General features: G+C 30.3%; 2 protein-coding genes across 5 annotated transcripts; one reads left to right on the forward strand and one right to left on the reverse strand.

Annotated features, from left to right (window-relative positions):
* The first annotated feature begins 6,706 nt into the window (after positions 1 to 6,706).
* LOC8261736 (bifunctional peptidase and (3S)-lysyl hydroxylase Jmjd7) lies at positions 6,707 to 9,665 on the forward strand. 4 transcript variants are annotated; one of them, XM_015727904.3, is made up of 4 exons: positions 6,710 to 7,528; positions 8,162 to 8,337; positions 9,086 to 9,156; positions 9,227 to 9,438. In XM_015727904.3, exons 1-4 carry the CDS (start codon positions 6,824 to 6,826, stop codon positions 9,244 to 9,246), a joined length of 972 nt encoding a protein of 323 aa, XP_015583390.1. In that variant the 5' UTR covers positions 6,710 to 6,823; the 3' UTR covers positions 9,247 to 9,438. The 4 variants fall into 4 exon arrangements, with proteins under 4 accessions (XP_048234858.1, XP_048234859.1, XP_015583390.1 ...); XM_002533342.4 differs by having other exon boundaries at positions 6,714 to 7,528; positions 9,240 to 9,665; XM_048378901.1 differs by lacking the exon at positions 9,086 to 9,156 and having other exon boundaries at positions 6,707 to 7,528; positions 9,221 to 9,438.
* Positions 9,666 to 12,720: 3,055 nt separating this feature from the next.
* Positions 12,721 to 17,721, reverse strand: LOC8261744 (serine carboxypeptidase-like 18). The gene is made up of 14 exons (XM_002533341.4): positions 17,545 to 17,721; positions 17,328 to 17,470; positions 16,485 to 16,576; positions 16,271 to 16,393; positions 15,913 to 16,015; positions 15,763 to 15,800; positions 15,571 to 15,672; positions 15,291 to 15,371; positions 14,885 to 15,076; positions 14,665 to 14,736; positions 14,311 to 14,441; positions 13,949 to 14,062; positions 13,055 to 13,115; positions 12,721 to 12,956 (listed from the first exon to the last, which is right to left on the reverse strand). The coding sequence occupies exons 1-14, from the start codon at positions 17,661 to 17,663 to the stop codon at positions 12,873 to 12,875; spliced, it is 1,455 nt and encodes a 484-aa protein (XP_002533387.1). The 5' UTR covers positions 17,664 to 17,721; the 3' UTR covers positions 12,721 to 12,872.
* Positions 17,722 to 19,512: the final 1,791 nt, after the last annotated feature.

The raw sequence follows: 19,512 nt of genomic DNA on the forward strand, positions 1-19,512 counted from the left end.
TCTACCTTATCAGAGAGTGGTGGAGAAGATTATGGTCAGCGTACCAAGAAAATTTGAAGCTAAAATTTCAGCTATTGAAGAGTCATATGATTTGCAGAGGCTAATAGTAGTTGAGCTCATTAGCAAATTAGTAGCTCAAGAACAAAGAAGCTCAATAAGAGATGAAGAGACAGCTGAAGGTGCTTTCTTTATTTCTCATAAAGGAAAGAAGCCAAACAGTAGAAATAGAAGAGGTACTAGCTACAAAAATCGAGCTCCAAAAAATTCGAGCTCAAAACAGGGCAAGCTTCCTCCTTGCTCCATTTGCAAGAAAACAAACCATGCTGAAAAAGATTGTTGGTACAAAGATGGTGAAAAACCAAAGTACACATGCAGCTTTTGCAACAAGATTGGCCATACCGAAAAGTTTTGCAGAGCTAAGAAAGCTCAACAAGCTCAGACACAAGCTCAAGAGCAGGTCTTTACAGTTGAGGAGGAGAAATCACATCCAAGAGAGCATTTATTCATGGCTTCTCAAGCTAACAAAACAGCTCAGAATTACACTTGGCTCATAGACAGTGGATGTACTAGCCACATGACACCAGATGCTACAAGTTTTACTAGCCTTGACGAGTCAATAACAACCAGAATGAAGCTGGGAGATGGCTCAACGGTTCAAGCTAGAGGAAGAGGCTCAATTTCTATCAACACTAAGAAAGGTATCAAAGTTATCTCAGATGTTCTTTACATACCTGAGCTCAATCAAAATTTGCTTAGTGTGCCTCAAATGATTAGAAAAGGTTATGGTGTCTATTTCAAAAATGCATGCTGCTATATTTTAGATACTTGTGGTGTTGAGATAGCTAAAGTCAAGATGATTGGTAATAGCTTTTATTTGAAGCTAGATGTTATTCAGACATGTGCATTTAGTGTAAAAGAGGATGATAGCTTAAAATGGCATAAGAGGCTAGGCCACTACAATTTTAGAGCTTTAAAAGAGATGCATGATTTAGAGCTAGTTTTGAGTTTGCCTGAAATTGTAGCTCCAGAAGTAGAGTGTGAGGGCTGTAAGTTCGGAAAGTCATAAAGAACTCCTTTTCCAAAAGGCGGAGTCACTAGAGCTACTGAAAAGCTAGAAATTGTGCATTCAGATATTTGTGGTCCTATAGCAACACCTTCTTTGAGTGAAAACAGGTACTTAGTGCTCTTTATTGATGATTTTTCAAGGATGACTTGGGTGCACTTCCTCAAAACCAAGTCCTCAGTTTTTTCAATTTTCAAAAATTTCAAGAAGCTAGTGGAAACTCAAAGTAGCTGCAAGCTTAAGGTGTTGAGAACTGACAATGGTGGAGAGTACACTTCACAAGAATTCAGCTCCTTTTGCCAAGAAGAAGGCATCCTACACCAGCTCACAGTTCCATATTCTCCACAACAAAATGGAGTCTCACAAAGAAAGAATAGAACTGTGATGAACATGGCTAGAAGCATGTTGTTTGAGAAGAAGCTACCAAAGACTTTTTGGGCTGAAGCTGTAGCTACTTCAGTATATTTGTTGAATAGAATTGCAATGAAGGCAGTGGAAGGCAAGACCCCATATGAAGCTTGGAATGGTGTCAAGCCTTCAGTTGAGAATCTCAGATTTTTTGGCTCAATATGCTATTTTCACATTCCTTCAGTCAAAAGAACGAAGCTAGATCAGAGAGCTATGAAGGGTATATTTGTAGGCTATTCAACAGAGTCCAAAGGCTACAAAATTTTTGAGCTCAACAATAAAAGAATTGAGCTCAACAGAGATGTGAGCTTTGATGAGAGCTCTTTTTGGAATTGGGATTCACATAAAGTCGAGACACATGAGCTCCCTTCCTTATTAGCTCCTACTTTTGAAGTGGAAGAAGAAGAGAATGTCAATGACGAGCTATTTGATGTGCACAACACTAGTGACATTCAAGTGCTCAGAACAAGACCGTTAGCTGAGGTGTATGAAAGATGCAATTTTGTCTTCGCTGAGCCAGCTAACTTTGATGAAGCTTCCAAGCATCCAGAATGGATTGAAGCTATGAAAGCTGAAATTCAAATGATAGAAAAGAACAACACTTGGCTGCTTACTGAGCTACCACAAAACAAGCAAGCTATAGGAGTCAAATGGGTGTTCAGAACCAAGTATAATCCTGATGGCTCAATCAACAAGCTTAAGGCCAGATTAGTTGTGAAGGTCTATGCTCAAGTTGCGGGTAGTGACTATGGAGATACCTTTGCTCCAGTAGCTAGACATGACACTATCAAGTTGTTGTTGTCTTTTGCAGCTCAAATGGGCTGGAAAGTTTTCCATCTCGATGTGAAATCAGCATTCTTGAATGGTGAGCTCAAGGAGGAGCTCTACATAGAGCAACCAGAAGATTTCCAAGTGAGAGGAAGAGAAGATGAGGTGTACAAGCTAAGAAAGGCTTTGTACAGGCTGAAGCAAGCTCCAAGAGCTTGGTACTAGAAAATTGATGCTCACTTGATGCAACAAGGGTTCAAGAGAAGTGATAATGAAGCCACTCTTTATTTGAAGCAAGAAGATGGAGAGCTTAAGATAGTGGTTTCATTATATGTTGATGACCTTCTTATTCTGGTAGCCAAGAAGGCATTTCGAACTCAAGAAGCAAATGGAAAGTGTTTTTGAGATGTCCGATTTGGGCTTAATGAACTATTTTCTTGGGATGGAAATTCATCAATACTCCTCAGGAATTTTCATATCTCAAAGAAAGTATGCTCTTGATGTTTTGAAGAAGTTTAAGCTAGAAGCTTGTAAAGAAGTTGCAGCTCCAATAGCTTAGAATGAAAAGCTTTCGAAGAATGATGGAGAAAAGCTAGAAAACCCAACTGTACGGAAGCATTGTTGGCGGTTCTTTGTATCTTTCAGTACAAGACTGACCTAATGTATCCAGCTAGCCTTCTTTCAAGATTCATGAGCTATCCTACGAGTGTGCATCTAGGAGTAGCTAAAAGAGTTCTCAAGTTCTTAAAGGGTACCGTGAAGGATGGTATTTGGTATCACAGGCTTGACCAATTGAGCTACAAGGTTATGCTGATAGTGATTGGGCTGGAAGTGTGGATGACATGAAGAGCACCTCAGGCTATGTGTTCTCGCTAGGCTCAGGTGCAATTTCCTGGAACTCAAAGAAACAAGAATTTGTAGCTCAATCAATAGCTGAAGCTGAGTATATGTCGATTGCAGCTGCATCAAATCAAGCTATATGGCTTAGGAAGCTCTTGTCAGATTTGTGTGTTGAGCTAGACAAACCAACTACAATCTATTGTGACAACAAGTCAGCAATTGCTATAGCTGAAAATCCAGTTCAACATGGACGAACCAAACACATCAATGTGAAGTTTCACTCCATTAGAGAAGCTGAGAAGAATTTGGAGATCAAGCTCGATTGCTCTTGGGAAGAGCGACTACGATCTCTTTACCAAACCATTATCAAGACCAAGAATTGATTTTTTGAAGAATCAGCTAGGAGCTTCTAAAACCAACCTCAAGGAGGAGTGTTGGAACATGTGAGCTTGTCTTGGAAACAAGCACATGATTTCAAGCAGTTTTTCATAGCTTGTAAGTCCCCATGTAGTATTTAATTTCTTGTTTGACTTTGTACAAGTTCCTATGTTAGTGGCATTGGGAACTACTAGCTTGTAAGTCCCCATGTAGTATTTAATTTCTTGTTTGACTTTGTACAAGTTTCTATGTTAGTGGCATTGGGAACTACAACTTTTGTAATCTCCTTCTCTATTTAAATCAAATGTTAAAGGCTGAAAATATAAGAAAAAAATATATATTTTCCAGCCATTTCCTCTCAATTTCTCTTCATCATTTCCATATTTCTTAAGAACTTGAGCTCAGATTTAGCTCAGTTTATAAGAACTTTAGCTCAAACCCAGCTAAGTTCTATTTCATTTCCGCATTTACACCAAATACCATCAAGTTCTGTAGAATAACAATCAACAGTGTTGTTGCCTTTGATTTAACTTATCCTAGATTATACTTGCCTCGTTAAGTTAAAAAATAGTATAAGCAATTAGAGACGAAATTGAACGGAGTAACCAAAGCAATTAAAAGTTATTACAACGAATCCAAGAGAGTAGTACCATCTAGGAATCCTTGTTTATTTCTAATTGAAACAAGAAGGAGAACTAACCTTTTTCCATGCAGAAAAGTTGATTGAAGGGAGTTCTGGTGTTACAATAACAAAGCTATAGTTCTCTGAATAACAAAGTTGATTGAAAAGTTGATTGAAGGGAGTTCTGGTGTTTTTCCATGCAGAAAAGTTGATTGAAGGGAGTTCTGGTGTTACAATAACAAAGCTATAGTTCTCTGAATGATGAAGGCAAAAAGGAGAAGTAAGATCTTCATTAGGGCTTGAGTTGTTTGCAAAAGTCATCATGCTTACAAAGCCGAAGTTGTTCTAGACACAAACACCAGAAAATATCAAAGAAAAACACTTAAAAAAGACTGATTTCAACTTGCATAAGAAAATCAACACTGTTTGGCTAAAATGAAAAAAATCAAAATGAAGGTGAAGAGCACTCCTGCTTTAAGACCATGTTATAAATCGAAAAAATGATGAAAAGTATATTTCACCGACTTAAGAAAGAAGACAAGTTTACATATTTACATACTGAGCTAAACTACTAAGTACAAACTGCTAAAGCTATGAACTACAATTACACTGAGTAGAAACTTGTAATGCTGTAACTGATCGGTCAACACCAGTCTTGCCAAGTTAATAAGACTCTAACTAACTCAGTTAACAAACACGTGAGCTCTCTCAAACCCTTGCTTGCCTAACTGCTAGACTTCTTTTCATAGCTTATGATATTTCTATTTCTTTCTGCAATGCTATTTATAGCCACATCACTTGTTTCGTTCCAATTCAATAACAAGGAATATTCTATTAATACTTGTTTATTTCAAACATGTTATACGGTAGTTATAATAAATCTAATTGATTTAATAGAATAACTAAAATTTTAATATATTTAAAATATACATCGATTCATTCGATAAATTTGAATATTTTATTAGCTCTATCTTTACTGAATTTTTATTTTTAGACCTAACTAAATTTGACTGGCAAATAATTTTTAATTAAGTTTTTAAAATTTTTTAATATGTGAGTAATTTTGAAATAAAAATATAATATAAAAATAAAAATATTTTATTATAGGTAAGGCTGTAAATGAACCAAATGCCTCACGAGCTATTCAAAGCTCAGATCGATAAAAAGCTCGTTCGAGATTGTTCGTTAATTTAAATGACCTGAGCTTGAGCACACGATTCATTTATAAAGCTTGCGAATAGATTCACAATTTGGCTCGTTTCTAAAGTTCGTGAGTATACTCGTTTATAAGCTCGACAAGTAGGCTTGTGAGCAAGCTCGTTTATAAGCTCGACAAGTAGGCTTGTGAGCAATCTCGTTTATAGGCTTGAGCTCGAATTCAAAATAATAATAATATAACTACAATATTAAATATAGCTATTACTATTAGTAAGAATTAAAAAAAAAATATATATATATATATATATTCTATAATAATTTAATAAAATAAGTATTTTTGAAATTAGATAAAATAAAGTTAAGTCATTATTATATTTTTTATTTACTTATGAATTATTGTAATTATAAAATTTAATTACATTTTTATATTCTCAATGTATCCTTTAATTATATTAATTTAACAAAAAATTATTTATTATTAAGACTTTAGTTAGAATATAATAGGTCATGACTAACTAGGACTAGCGTAAAAGGAAAAAAATTAAACATTGTGTCTAAATGAATATAATCAGTGGTATTGCCATTATTGTGAAATTTTATATATATTTTAACCTTAATACAAAGTATTTTCTTTTCAATCTCATGCTCTTCAGTGCTTAGATATCTAATATTTGTCCAACTCGAATTTTGGAATCGATAGAGAAGAGTATTGATATTGGATTATTTGATTTCTTTGAGACAATCTTAATTTAATTAAAATTTTGAATTGAATTTATGTTTATATTTATAAATGGTAATCAAATTAAAAACTAAACTAAAATAAATTAAGGTTGTAACTTATATAAGTTAATATATTATTATGAAAAAATTTTAACTACTTTATTATATCACACTTCGACTATTTTATATTTTAAAATTTATTTTAAATTTTATAAATTTTATTCATTAAAAAATGAGTGTCACTAAAAAAAGAAAATCATAGCGCTAGTTTATATATTCTTTTAAGTTAATGTAGACTTGTGATATGTTTAGTATGTTTTTTTTGTAATTTTTATGTACCAATAGTCTTTACTTTTATTATTTATATTGTTTTAGTAATACTTTTTTTTACATGTTTTGCTATATTTTAAACGTTAATTTTGATTATATTTATAGCAAATTTGAATATTTTTACTAAATTTGATACTTTATTATTATTTTTACTATATTTTTAGATGTTGGTAGTGATTAATTTAATTATTAAAAAATATTTAACAAATTCGAGCTCAAATTTATTTTTAATGAGTTCGAACTTAAGCTTTTTTATTATATAATCACTTAATGAATCAAATTCGAACCAAGCTATTCATTGAATTGACCTAATTGCTAACTGAACTCGAGCTATTTGCAAGTCTAATTATTTTAAATGAGTCGAACTCAAATGGAGCTCGCGGAGCTCGAGTCTGTGCTAGAACTACACAAACTAAACCTCAACTTGTTCTATTTGGCTCCACTGGGTTAGATTAGAGTGCTAATTATAGATTAAATGACCCAAAGTATGTCCCGAAGAACCGGCCATCTTAAGCAATAGAAGAAGGAAAGGGCTTATGAGGTTTATAGAGAGAGCGAGGGAAACAGCTGACAAAAAGATGAAAAACCAAAATCAAATCAAATCCTTATGGGATGAAGTAAGAGAACTGAGTTTATCAACAACAATAGAACGCTTAGATTCACCTCCAACTCCCCTTGAATTCTTAAGAAACTACGTATCACCCAACAAACCTTGCATCATCTCTAATGCCATCTCTCACTGGCCAGCTCTCTCTCTCTGGCCAAATCACTCCTACCTTACTCACTCTCTCTCTCACTCCTCAGTCTCTCTCCACCTCACCCCTCACGGCCGTGCTGATTCCCTTGTCCCCACGCCCACCAATTCACTCTGTTTTGCCTCCGCCCATGTCAAGAGCTTGCCTTTTCCACTTGCTGTCAATTGGGTTCTCAATAGTCAAGTTGGCAAGTCAGTAGCCTACTTGCAACAGCAGAATGATTGTTTTAGAACTGAGTATTTTGATGCTCTGGGTTCTGATTGTGATGGTCATATTGAGTGGGCTACTGAGGCTTTTGGTTGTTTACCTGAGGCCGTCAATTTGTGGATTGGTAATCATTTATCTGAGACTTCTTTTCATAAGGATCATTATGAGAATTTATATGCTGTTGTTTCTGGTGAGAAGCATTTTTTGTTGCTTCCTCCTACTGATGTGCATAGATTGTATATTAGGGATTATCCTGCTGCACAATATTCTTATTCTCAGGTATTATCTCGTTCTTTTTTAAAAATAACATCTTTTTCTGTTTTCTTGATTTTTTTTTGGTGATTACTATAAAATTAATAACACAAGGCTGAAGAAATCAGTTTTTTGTTCTTATTCATTTTGTGATTTATAGTAAGCATATATATAGAAGATTTACAAGTCTAGAGAGAGACTAAAGTACACCAGATTTTTAGCTAACAAAACTAGATAATGGCTTAAAAAAAACTGGATAGTGGATATTACCAAATCAAGGTGGACTTCGTCTAGTCTGGTGGTCCTTAAAAAATCGTTCTTTCAATTATGATTGGAGCTTGTTAATGGTTGTTAGAAAAATGGAGACTTTAGATTGGAAATTGAAAGAAATAATCTTTTTTTTTTTTGTTTATGGACTTTTCCTGATTTTAATTGTTATTAATTTTTTTCTATGTTTTTAGGAAATGGAGAATTAAAATTGGAAATGGAGAAAAATGATCTTTTGTTGTTTTCCTTTTTCTTTTCTTTTTTCCCCCTTTTTAATGATAATTAGGTACAAAAATGGAGAGTTTAAATTAAGAAATTGAAAGAAATGATCTTTTGTTGCTTTTGGAGATTTTCACTTGTAATCATAATTGGATTTTGTTTATGGCATTGTAGGAAATTGGAGAGTTTAGATTGGGAGTGGAGGAACCAGTCAGGTATGTGCCATGGAGCAGTGTGAATCCTTACCCTTCTCCTGAGGATAAAGAGAGTGAAATGGCTAACTTTCCTTTGTATTTTAATGGTCCAAAGCCGTTTCAATGTACAGTCAAGGCTGGAGAGGTTCTTTACTTGTAAGCTCCTTTTTCTTTTCTTATCTTTTTTTCTTGACTTATTTTTTTTTACTGTGTTATGGTTTTGGGTCCTTTTGAAACTTAGTCCATTTATTAAATGTGTACTAGGGTATGAGTTCTTGTTTAACAAATCCAATCTAATTCGAAATAAATTATTTTTGGAAGATTTATTTAGAGTTTATTTCAAATGCCTTCATTTCCTTATTGCCCATTGAAGGAGACAAAGCATATGTTATCTGTAAAAAAAGAAAATAATAGGGAGTTATGGTAAGATTTAATGGAATTCAGCTTAGTGATATTGAATTCCATAGCATGGAAATCATTCATTTCAAAGGAACAATATTTTTGCTTCCAAACATAAAATTAAGGATTTGTAAACGCTTTTTCACAAAATTTTCCGGACTTCTTTTGTTTCTGTGGTTCAAACATGTATTTAATTATTCTACTCTTAAAAAAAATATATCATTTGTGTATTATCTGCTGGTTAAATGGAATTTCCTTTATATTGTACTTAATTTAGAAAACAGATATAGGATACGAATAAAGATCAGATTGTATTAAAGTATTCTTGACACATTGAACATATTGAAGGGCTGTGGTGAGATGGAAGCCTTTTTTGTTTCCTAGGGAAAGTTTATATAGCAGAGGCAATTATTCTAGAGTTCTGAGACTAATTTCAAACAAAGTATTTTTCCTACATTATATTTGATAACATAAATTCTACGGTTAACTTGGAGAACTAATCTAGGCCAAGTATGTGGTTTCATCATGTACGACAAAGTCCAGATGTCAATGGATGCACTATTGCCATAAACTATTGTAAGTATGAAGCCTTTTTCTGCAACCATTTTGGTTCCATCTCATGTTATTTTTAGATTCTAAGATGTAGGTATCCATGGCAGGGTATGATATGCAGTTTGATATCAAGTATGCGTATTTCAACTTCGTGCAATCAATTCATTATGAACATGAGAATTCAGGTTCTGATGTATCTGAGTGCAACTTGAGAGATAAATCCTGTATTGGTGCATCTGAAGTGGATGCTGTGGAGTCGAACAAAGATAATGAAAACGAATGAGCTCATCTCTTTACTTTCCTTAATAGCCTATTTGCTGAACTCTTCATACACTATGAATTGTGCGCAAGAACTGTTATGCATTATGTGTACGCCACCATAGAACCATTTATTTGACACATAAGGGGTATTTCAGTTTCCGTAGTCATTTTGAGGTCTTAGAATACTTTGGCTATTTTGCGATATATGGTTTTGGTATTTGTCAATGTCTCGCTATAGATTAATGGCATCATTAACCTGCAAATTTGCAATATACCTTTGTTATCTTTATGGACATGATGGATTTGTTGTTTGACCATTGGCCACTATATTCTTAACATGTGCTACCATGATATTGATTAATTTTAAATTCTTGAAATTGATGTTTACTTGGTTATAATTCTTCTCTTAATTTTGTTTAAGTTATACCATATTCTCTTGCATTCAGTTTAAATAAACTCAACTCAAGTCCAGAATAACTTTGACTTGCCTGGAAATACATTGTAATTTTTCTTTTTTGTGATATCTATTGATATTATTAATCAATTAAGAAAAGAAAACAAAAGGGATGAATAGATAAATATGAAAATATAAATTAAAAATATTCTTTGTCTAAAGAAAAAGTGAAATTTTAGTTTCTATGGTTCCAACAAAGTATGGATTCGATGCATTTGTTTGAGCTTTTTATTTATTATTTATCGGTTTTAGCAGTTAAGAATTATCAGGGCTTTTACTTTTACTACTTGATAATTTAAAAGTTTTTGGTGTAAAATATTAAGTAGGTGTAATTGCTTTCTTGAATATGTATAGCTTATAGGCTGGACATAGACATAAATCAGAAACCCCATCTTTTGCTTTTGTTGAACTCTCTTTGAATGAATTCATTTAGCATTACTTACATTGGATTTTATAGGATTCAAAAGATAACTTTAACATATAAAGTTATGAAATATAAGTGAAACTTATAAAATAAACAACACATTTAATATCATAAGTTAACTTAATAAGACTTAAATATCTTTTATGTTTTCTTTATCTTAATTCAAGTTTAATATTTAACAGCATAGCATTATCCTATGAGCTGGTAACAGCTTTATCCTTCAACTGACCCTCAATAAGCTCGGCCTGCACTCAATAAATATTCTACATACCCTCTTCCCCACAATAAATATACAGTCCAGCTCCAGTACCTCATTTCACTGTCAAAACTTTTTCTTTCTTTTCCTCTTCTTTGTTCGTTTTCTTTGCAAAAACTGTAGATTGACTAAATACAGTATCTACTGTCTGAAACAATTGGTTCAATTTTGAGTTTGCACTTGTTGATGGAGTACTCCAAGGTAACACTCTATTCTTCACATTGTTTATCTTTCTTTCTTTCTTTTTTTCTAAAAAAAAAATTCTTTGAGTAAATCTTATTTGTTTACTGTTAGTTCTTATGTAAGAATGCTTAATGCTTTTGCTGCTGTTTCTTGACCATTATACCCACACCATCACTGCTTTATCATTTTTTTTGGTACCATTTCCAGGTAGGGGTAAATGATCTTTAACAAATTTCTAATCCTTCATTTACAGAGAGAGCTTTAGAGTGAGCTATATATTGTAAGGTTTGGTGTTGGTATTTCAATTCAGTGTTTAGTATATATTCTTACCTCTTTTTTATTTATTTTTTATTTTAGAAGGTTTAAACTTGCAATATATGGAATTTCTATTAGTTTTGACAACTATAAATATCAGTTTCAGTGATGAGATTTTGGTTTGCTTATTGCAGCTCTTCTTATGAATTAAGATCATAGACAAAGAAGATAGCTTTACAGTTGTCCTTGTACACTATGTACATGATAACCTTTTTGATAAAAAGATGAGAAATAAAAAGCATTGTTGACAATTTTTTTTGTTCTTTTAGTTTTATTTCCCATTATTTGTTTCTAAAATGTTAGTGATAGTTAATTATATTTGTAATTTGCATTAAAAAATGAGCTTGTGATATGCAAAAAGTAAATGATATAATGGTCTCTGGAGCTTGAAGGAACTATAGTTTGCTTGATCTCCTGATCCAAAGTCATGACTTAGATCATCTCCATTTGTGAAGCAGATGGATTCTTGTTCTTTTAACTTATAGAAGGTGAAATGTGCAAGCCACTTTCTCTATAATGAAATGGATAATTGGATTTATACTTCCATATGCAAGTCACTTCCATGCGTGTTCGACTGAGTTAATTTTTTAATCTTTCTCCTGATTGTGTTCCATTGTTTGGCAGAAATTACTGTGTAAGTAAGGGCTTTGATATCAAGGAGCAGCTACAGCTGCGCAGCTTGTTTCTTTGTTCTTGTATTTGTTTAGAGTATTTGAAATTTATATATATAAATATATGTATGTATATAATATATATAGCTATTTCTTTTGTGCACATATTAATCGATTACTATTGATATGCCTGCTATGATGGATAATGCTCAGTTTGAAGATCACGCCCTTAACAACTTGCTGGTGAATTCTTTTTGCCTGAATTTGACAATTTTGGAGCTCTCATTTGTCGGGTGGTAGCTCCCTCTTGTGATTTCTGCTGATCATGTTTGTTAATTAGGCTAATTGTTAGAAGTTGTATTTGTCTCACATCGTTAAGTTGTTGGGTTTTTGGTGTATATATATATACGTGGATTGGACATCCTCTTCCTTTGAGTTAGCTTTTGGAAATGAGTTCTACCAATCCCATTTATCACTAATTATTGTCATCGGTAAAGTTATTTAGCATTTTGAGTGATGAAGTTATATACTCATCGGAGATTAAATATTTTATGAGAAAAAGTGATTTTTGTGAGCTCCTGATTCCATGACAATGTAGAATGTCTTCAAAATATTTTCGTGGTAATTAAGCCTTTGTTTATGTAAATTTATAATTTGCTACACTTTATTAATTTCGTATTCGTCGTGGTCTACTCAGGAATAATGATATGAATGATCACCAAAATTTAGACCGACTATTTATATTATTATTCCTGGTTTACCAACTATAATGGTTCTATTTTTTCTTGCTGTTAATCTGGTATGTTAAAATCTTCTCTGTTGAATTTTCCCAAGCTACCAATTTTGTTGCAAAACACTGCAGTTTTCTGTTGCTACAGTTCTTCTGCTATATGCTATATTTGTGTTACTCCTTAGGATTCTCCTTAACATGGTAGCATTTCCTTTGTTTCTTTTACTGTTTCGCACTTTGATATTGAATGATTATTACATATTTAATTATTTAAAACGAATAAATGAGTGTCAATTATTTATCCTTTTAAGATAAAATTTATCGTACGAGATTAACAAATGAGCTCTTTATATATAGAAAAGAGGAGAACTCAATACTCATTTATTTCCATTAAAAGACACTAAAACATTACATTTTTGTTATTACTAAGCCACTCTAATTGGCATAAGCTGTGGGATACAAAAGGAGATAACCTTCCCTTACAACTTTTTCACCAACAATGAGTTTCAGAGATCCAGACCCATTGTCCAGTTATAAACCATTTGATAAGTTTCAACAGGTACATACTGTGGAATGAAATGGCCTCCTCCCTGTACAGACACAAATGGTAATTACAATGCAACTTCAATTTAACCTTCTACTTAAAAAAGACATTAACATAACATTGATAGTAAAGAAAACTTCTTACCTTTACGCTTACATATGTCAAAGAGAAACCAGCTCTGGCATTTTCATACTTTCTTGTGTATCTGAATAAATATATTCAAGCAAAAATATTAATTAGTTAATAATGACGTCATTTATATATGCAGTTTAGCTTTTACTATCTTGAATTGTAAAAAAAGACTACTCTCACTCAATTTAGAGGTCGTTTTGATTCTTAAACAAAATAGGGTGGAAATAGGAATAGGAATGGGAATGAGAACGAGTGGTTCTGTGTTTGGTTTATCAAAAATTATTTCAAAATCATATTGAGATTACCCATCAGTGGAAATTATTCATAACTTATTATTTATATAATTTATATATTTGTTGTATATAATAATCACAAATTAATCATTATTATTTTTTACCTATAATTAAATATTATTATTAGTGTAACTGAATTCGATTCGCATATTATGCTAAACTAAACAACATATAAAATATAATCAATTCTCATTTCTATTTCTTCATTCTCATTCCCGATCTTGAACCAAACGATTCATTAATGGCTAGTATAATAAAATAGTTGAGTTGGATAACTTTATTTTTTTTGGGCGGTCCAAATAAATCCAGAAATTTCAATCTTTTTGGCTCAATTTAATCAAATTGTCTAGTAAATTATATCATTGGTGTCACTCTCCTAGGTCATATAAATCAAGGAGTGCTTCTTCTTGTTAGGAATGTGTATTACACGCTCAATTTTTTTATTTGGGTAATAAGGTTACAATGAGCCAAAACCAGAGAGTACCTGGATTTATTTGGACTAATTTAAGCTCTATTTAATCCCATGTAACATATTTAAGGGTCAAATTGACCCTTTATCAAAAGAAGTAGTATTAATAAAGCTAAAAGATATAAATTAAGTCTTGATACTTACCCCAAAGTTTCACTGGAAACAGTAATATCTCTCCATTTTTCAGTCTCATCCAAGCCAAGTGATCCTATCCACATCTCTATTGAAACATTTGGTATGTCCATATCATGGTCACCACTGAAAAAAGAAAATTATAATTAATAATAAATAAAGTCCTTCAACATTTTATAAATTTCACATTTGACCCCTCTCACTTTATAAAAAGATAAAATGAATCAAATAGTTATATTAAAATTTTTAAAACTGGGTAGAATTGCTATAAACTTATAAAATGGGACTAAAATTGTCAAATAATTAATTAAGATTATCAAAATACACACACATTTAAAAGAAAAAAAAAAGGGCTAGAGAAGCTTATTTTTTACCTCATAATTAGGTTTCTGATACTGGTGGTGGTAAGATCTTGGTAATATGGCACCACATTCTTCTGAGTTTTGTCGTATAAAATATTGTCAACTGTGGTACTCCACAGGAAATATGGATCTGGAGCATTATTCTGTGATTTACATGAAAACAAATTTCATTTATTTGTATTTGATCTAACGCTCAAAAACAACTTAGAATTTTAGCGGATTTTTAATCATTTTAACCGATCTATTTAATTATGGTAAATTTAGTTCGAGTTCATCGATTAATTATAAAATTCACGACACGAACACGAATTTAAAAAAACTTAATTTGTATTTGTATATATGTAAAATTAGTGACATGTTACGTACCATATCAACTTGAAGAGCTTCAAATACACCTGGGTAATTCGCCCAAGTGTTTGCAATTTGTTGATACCCTTTCTATATAACAAGCAAATAAACTAAGTTTAATCACTTCAACTAATTCACAATTAAGAGGCATTAATTATAAAAGAAAATAAATAATAATAATAATAATAATAATAATAATAATAATAATAATTAATATATTTAAATGATCACAATTTACCCTGCACACTGGAGTAGTAACACGGTCGGCCTGAAGGGAAGTTGCAGATTTCTGGCGGAGAGATCGACGGCCCATCTTTATGATCATGTCATAAGGTTTTTTACTGAGAGACTGAGTTGTATTTTGAGGACCTTGCGAGTCACCACCACATGAAGGATCTAAAATGTATCCCAAGTTTATATGGGCAACTAGCTGCAATTAATGTTAAAAATATAACAGAGTTAATTAATTTATAAGAATAATATATAATTTCTTTTTATCATTTCAATGTATTTAAGTAATTATAAAATTTAAAAATATATGTCATTGATATTTAATTATTTAAATATAAAATATTCATAATACATATCATTCGGCCTAAGACCGCCACCGATACTTTTTGGAATGTAAATTTACTCTAACTGACCTTTTTAACAGGCACCATAGCTTTTTCACACTCTTCATTTGGAGGGTTTGAATAGTTTCCCTCACAAGTTCTTACAGCATCCTTGAAGGATAAAGAAAAATAAGAGTTAATAATTATTATTATTATAAATAATGACTCAAATATGAAATTACTAATTAATATATAATTAAGTTGCTAATTATTTGAACAACTGAAATTCATAATTAACAATAATGAAAATTCTCATATGTTTTTCTTTTTTGCTTTTTTTTTTTTCAAAAAGAAAAAGGCACAACTTTACCTCAAAGATTTCATCAGCAATTAAACCCATTTTGTTAGCATAGACATATTTGGAACTTTGATCTTGATCAAAATTTGCTCCTGGTCCTATCAGAAAATAACCCTGTTCAAATAATAACAAAACATAAAAATTTATTTAAATTAAAAAACTTAATTTTGGAATTTAATTAACAATTATAAATAAACCATGTACCCTCAAATTCACATATGGCTGAGCTCCAGCATTATTAGCTGCATTCAGTTAAAAAAAAAAACAATTAAAAAAAATACCCTTCTAGAGAGTTAATTAAATTCAGAAATTGTGATTTAATTTGATAACTAATGATTTTTTTTTTAATTTTACCATTTTGAATGTCTTGTACAGCAATAGGAACTGAGTTTCCACTGAACCCATCACCAGCAATGTAAATGTCATTCCACTTGAATTTAGGATTATTTTGCACCCACTGCACAGAATTGACACAAAAACAAAAAAGAAATTATAAAAATATGGCTCTCAAAACTTTATAATATTAAATGGTATAAGAATTGAGGAAAAATTCTTATCTACAGCACAAATAAAAAATCGAACATGCATATACGACTATTTTATATTTTGATATTAAATGATCAACATATATTTTATTATTTAAAATTAATAAATATAAAATCGAATAAATCACGAAAAAAATTGCAGACTGTAAACTTGACATTAGGCATACCTTGCGGATGAATTCATTGAGATTTGCAGCGTATTTTATGTTACTCGTTTGGTTACCTTCTTCAGTTTTTGAATAAGAAAATCCAGTAGCCGCAGGTCCATCAATAAAAAGTACATTCAGGAACTACAAAATTATCATAAATAAATAAATAAGTTTTTATAAAAGAGATTAATAATAATAATAATAATAATAATAGAATTAATAAATGCTTTACCTTGGTCCAAGCATAATCGTTATCAAAGAGTTTTGGAATCTCTGTATTGGTAGGGTCAGTGACATTATAGTTCCAATCAAGAGTCAAGGGACCTAACCAAAAGTATACAATTCCCACAAGTGAATCAGTTTTGGGATTTTCTTTTTTAGAATTTCCATAATTTTATAATTTTAAACATATAATTAAAGTAAATCTTAAATCTTACACCTTTTAAATTTGAGGATAATGAATTTCAACTCCCTTTTTACTTAGAAAACTGAATATTCAATTCAAAGAAAGATTTTCTCATATATGAACTAAATAAAAATTTATGATTATATGAAATTATATTTAATAGATATTTAAATATTAGATTTTTGTAATAAATTTAAGATTTTATTTTGTTGATAAAAGAATAGCACTTAAAGATAAAATACTTTAATATTTAGCTGTATTAATAAATAAAATTAAAAAAAATAAAACATATAACATATATTTTTAAAAAATATGTACACAAATATTATTACATAGAGTAATATTTTTTAAGATAAAATTTTAAAAATTTATGACTTATTACAGTATAAAATTTATTCCTATCTATAATTAGCACAAATTGAAACAAAAAATTTATAATTATTTAAAAATTATTTCTATAAAGAATATTACTTTAAATAGATTTCTTTTACTATATTTAATGTTTATAAAACCTTTAATTTGAAATCTCTAAATTGAAATGATGTCTTAAATAATTTTAGAAATAAATTAATTTATTATTTACAGTTCACGTGTAATAAAAAAAGAAATAATTACATATAAACACATTTAATTAAAAGTATATAATTCATAAGAAAAATAAAGCATTACCAATTCCGAAAAAGAAGCCCCATAAACCAGAATAACCAGGGCCGCCACTAACGTAGAACAAGATTGGGTCGGTTTCAGGATTGTTGTTCGACTCCACAAAATAATAAAACAACTGTATGTTGCCATTGTCCACACCCACATATCTACATAATTTTCATTTTAATTAAAATAAAATATATAAAAATAATATTAGCTTAAAAAATAAAAAAAGACTAACCCAGTTTCAAGAGTGAAGGGAAGTTCATTGCTACTGTAACCAGGTAAACTGGTTACAATGCCACCAGAGGCAGCCTTCACCAGGAAAATCAAGAGAAAGAAAAGATGCAAAATAGGCATTTTGGAAGCTATTGATGTTTGTCTTAGTTCTATGAAATTACTTAGCCTCTCTTTCTCCACTCCTTATATAGAAAATTCAACTCGCAACAGGACAACTATAATTATAGCCTTAAGAAACACACTGTATTGGTATGATTGTGTGGATATATTTTTATATTAGAGCAGCCCTCCTCTTAATTTTCTAAGGCATTTACATATTTAAAGCTAGATTTAATTATTTTTGAGACTAAAAAAGATTAGTTAACTTTGAAATATAGTATTTTATTGAGTTACTGATAAGACGGAAAGGAAGTTCGAACTCGATAATTGATATAACTCTGAAATATGTATTTACTATCCGATTCAAAGTGATACTAGATGGAAAAAAAAAAATACTTTTATACATATGAACAATTGATATAACTCTGAAATATATATTTACTATCCGATTCGGAGTGATATTAAACCAAAAAAAATACTATTTATGTACATGAGTAATTGATATAATTCTGAATTATGTATTATCCGATTCATAATGATATTAGACAAATAAAAAATACTATTTATGCACATGGTATGAAATAATTTGCAAGTAGACAATTTTTTTATTATAATTTTGTCTTTCACATTGTTTTGAATATAGCTAGTACCTTTAATCCTGACAAATAACATAAAGTGGCTATTAATACTACTTTATGATAGCATCCATCTCATTTTTCAAACTTATCTTTGTTTTAGGGTTTACACCCATTGTACTAATTTATGGTCATTGACCAAATGCCCATTGTCTTCCTTTATGCCCAACTTAATTTAAGGTTATTCAAAAACTGTCACCTATATGTACTTGACTCAAATACTTTAGAGACAAATATCATGAGTTTAATTCTCTATATATGCATTAAATTAGTGTTCGTGTTTACGACAAGTGTAAATAAATAACGATCTATTAAATTTTTTATAAATTAATTAATTATTTTTAATGTATGAATAAAAAATACATTCAAATTAGATAATTATTTTTTATTATCTATTCAGGTAAATACAAAGATTTATTGTATTTATCTCCGGCTATTATTGTCTAAGTAGATTGTGACAGAAACTTTATCTTCTAGTCTATTTCTCTTTGATGTCTTTTAACTCATTAAACCATACTCGTTTTATATTATAGAGAGTATGTTTAAATCTTAAGATTGTAGGAACATTTCAATAATATTTTTATATGAATTTTTATTTAATTATAAATAATTATTTTAATTTATCTTAAAATATATGTGTGTTCCAACAATACTTTCTATTTTATTTTCTAATAAAATCTAATTTTTACATATACTCTTTATAATAGAAAAAGAGTATGATTTAAGAGTTTGTTAAATATATTTTAGAAAATTTATTGAAAGCTAAATTCTTACATATATTGCCTATAATAGAGAAACGAGTATGATCCTATGATTTATAAACTTGTTGAAATGTTATAAAATTCTTCATATTTTTTTAAAAAATTTAAAGAAAGAAAAAATAATTATTAAGAATTATTTTATTATTTTTATTATTTTTTTCTCCTTTTCTTAAAACTACATTTATTTTCATTTTATATTAATTAAAAAGTTAAATAGAAAATAAACTCAAAAATTATCAATACTTACATATTTTTCGAGACAAATTAAAATTAAATACTAATTATTTATAATTAAATAAAAGAACATATATAAAACATTATAAAGATGCTCAAATCAATTATCACGCACCTCCCATTATTTATCTAAAACTTACAAATAATTAAATGAACTATATAAATCATGATAATAATTAAATAGATAATAGATACATGGACCACCAAATCACGTGAGATTTCTAACATCTTTTTTCTTAT

The sequence above is a fragment of the Ricinus communis genome, chromosome 9, assembly GCF_019578655.1.
Source record: "Ricinus communis isolate WT05 ecotype wild-type chromosome 9, ASM1957865v1, whole genome shotgun sequence".
Lineage (NCBI taxonomy): Eukaryota > Viridiplantae > Streptophyta > Magnoliopsida > Malpighiales > Euphorbiaceae > Ricinus > Ricinus communis.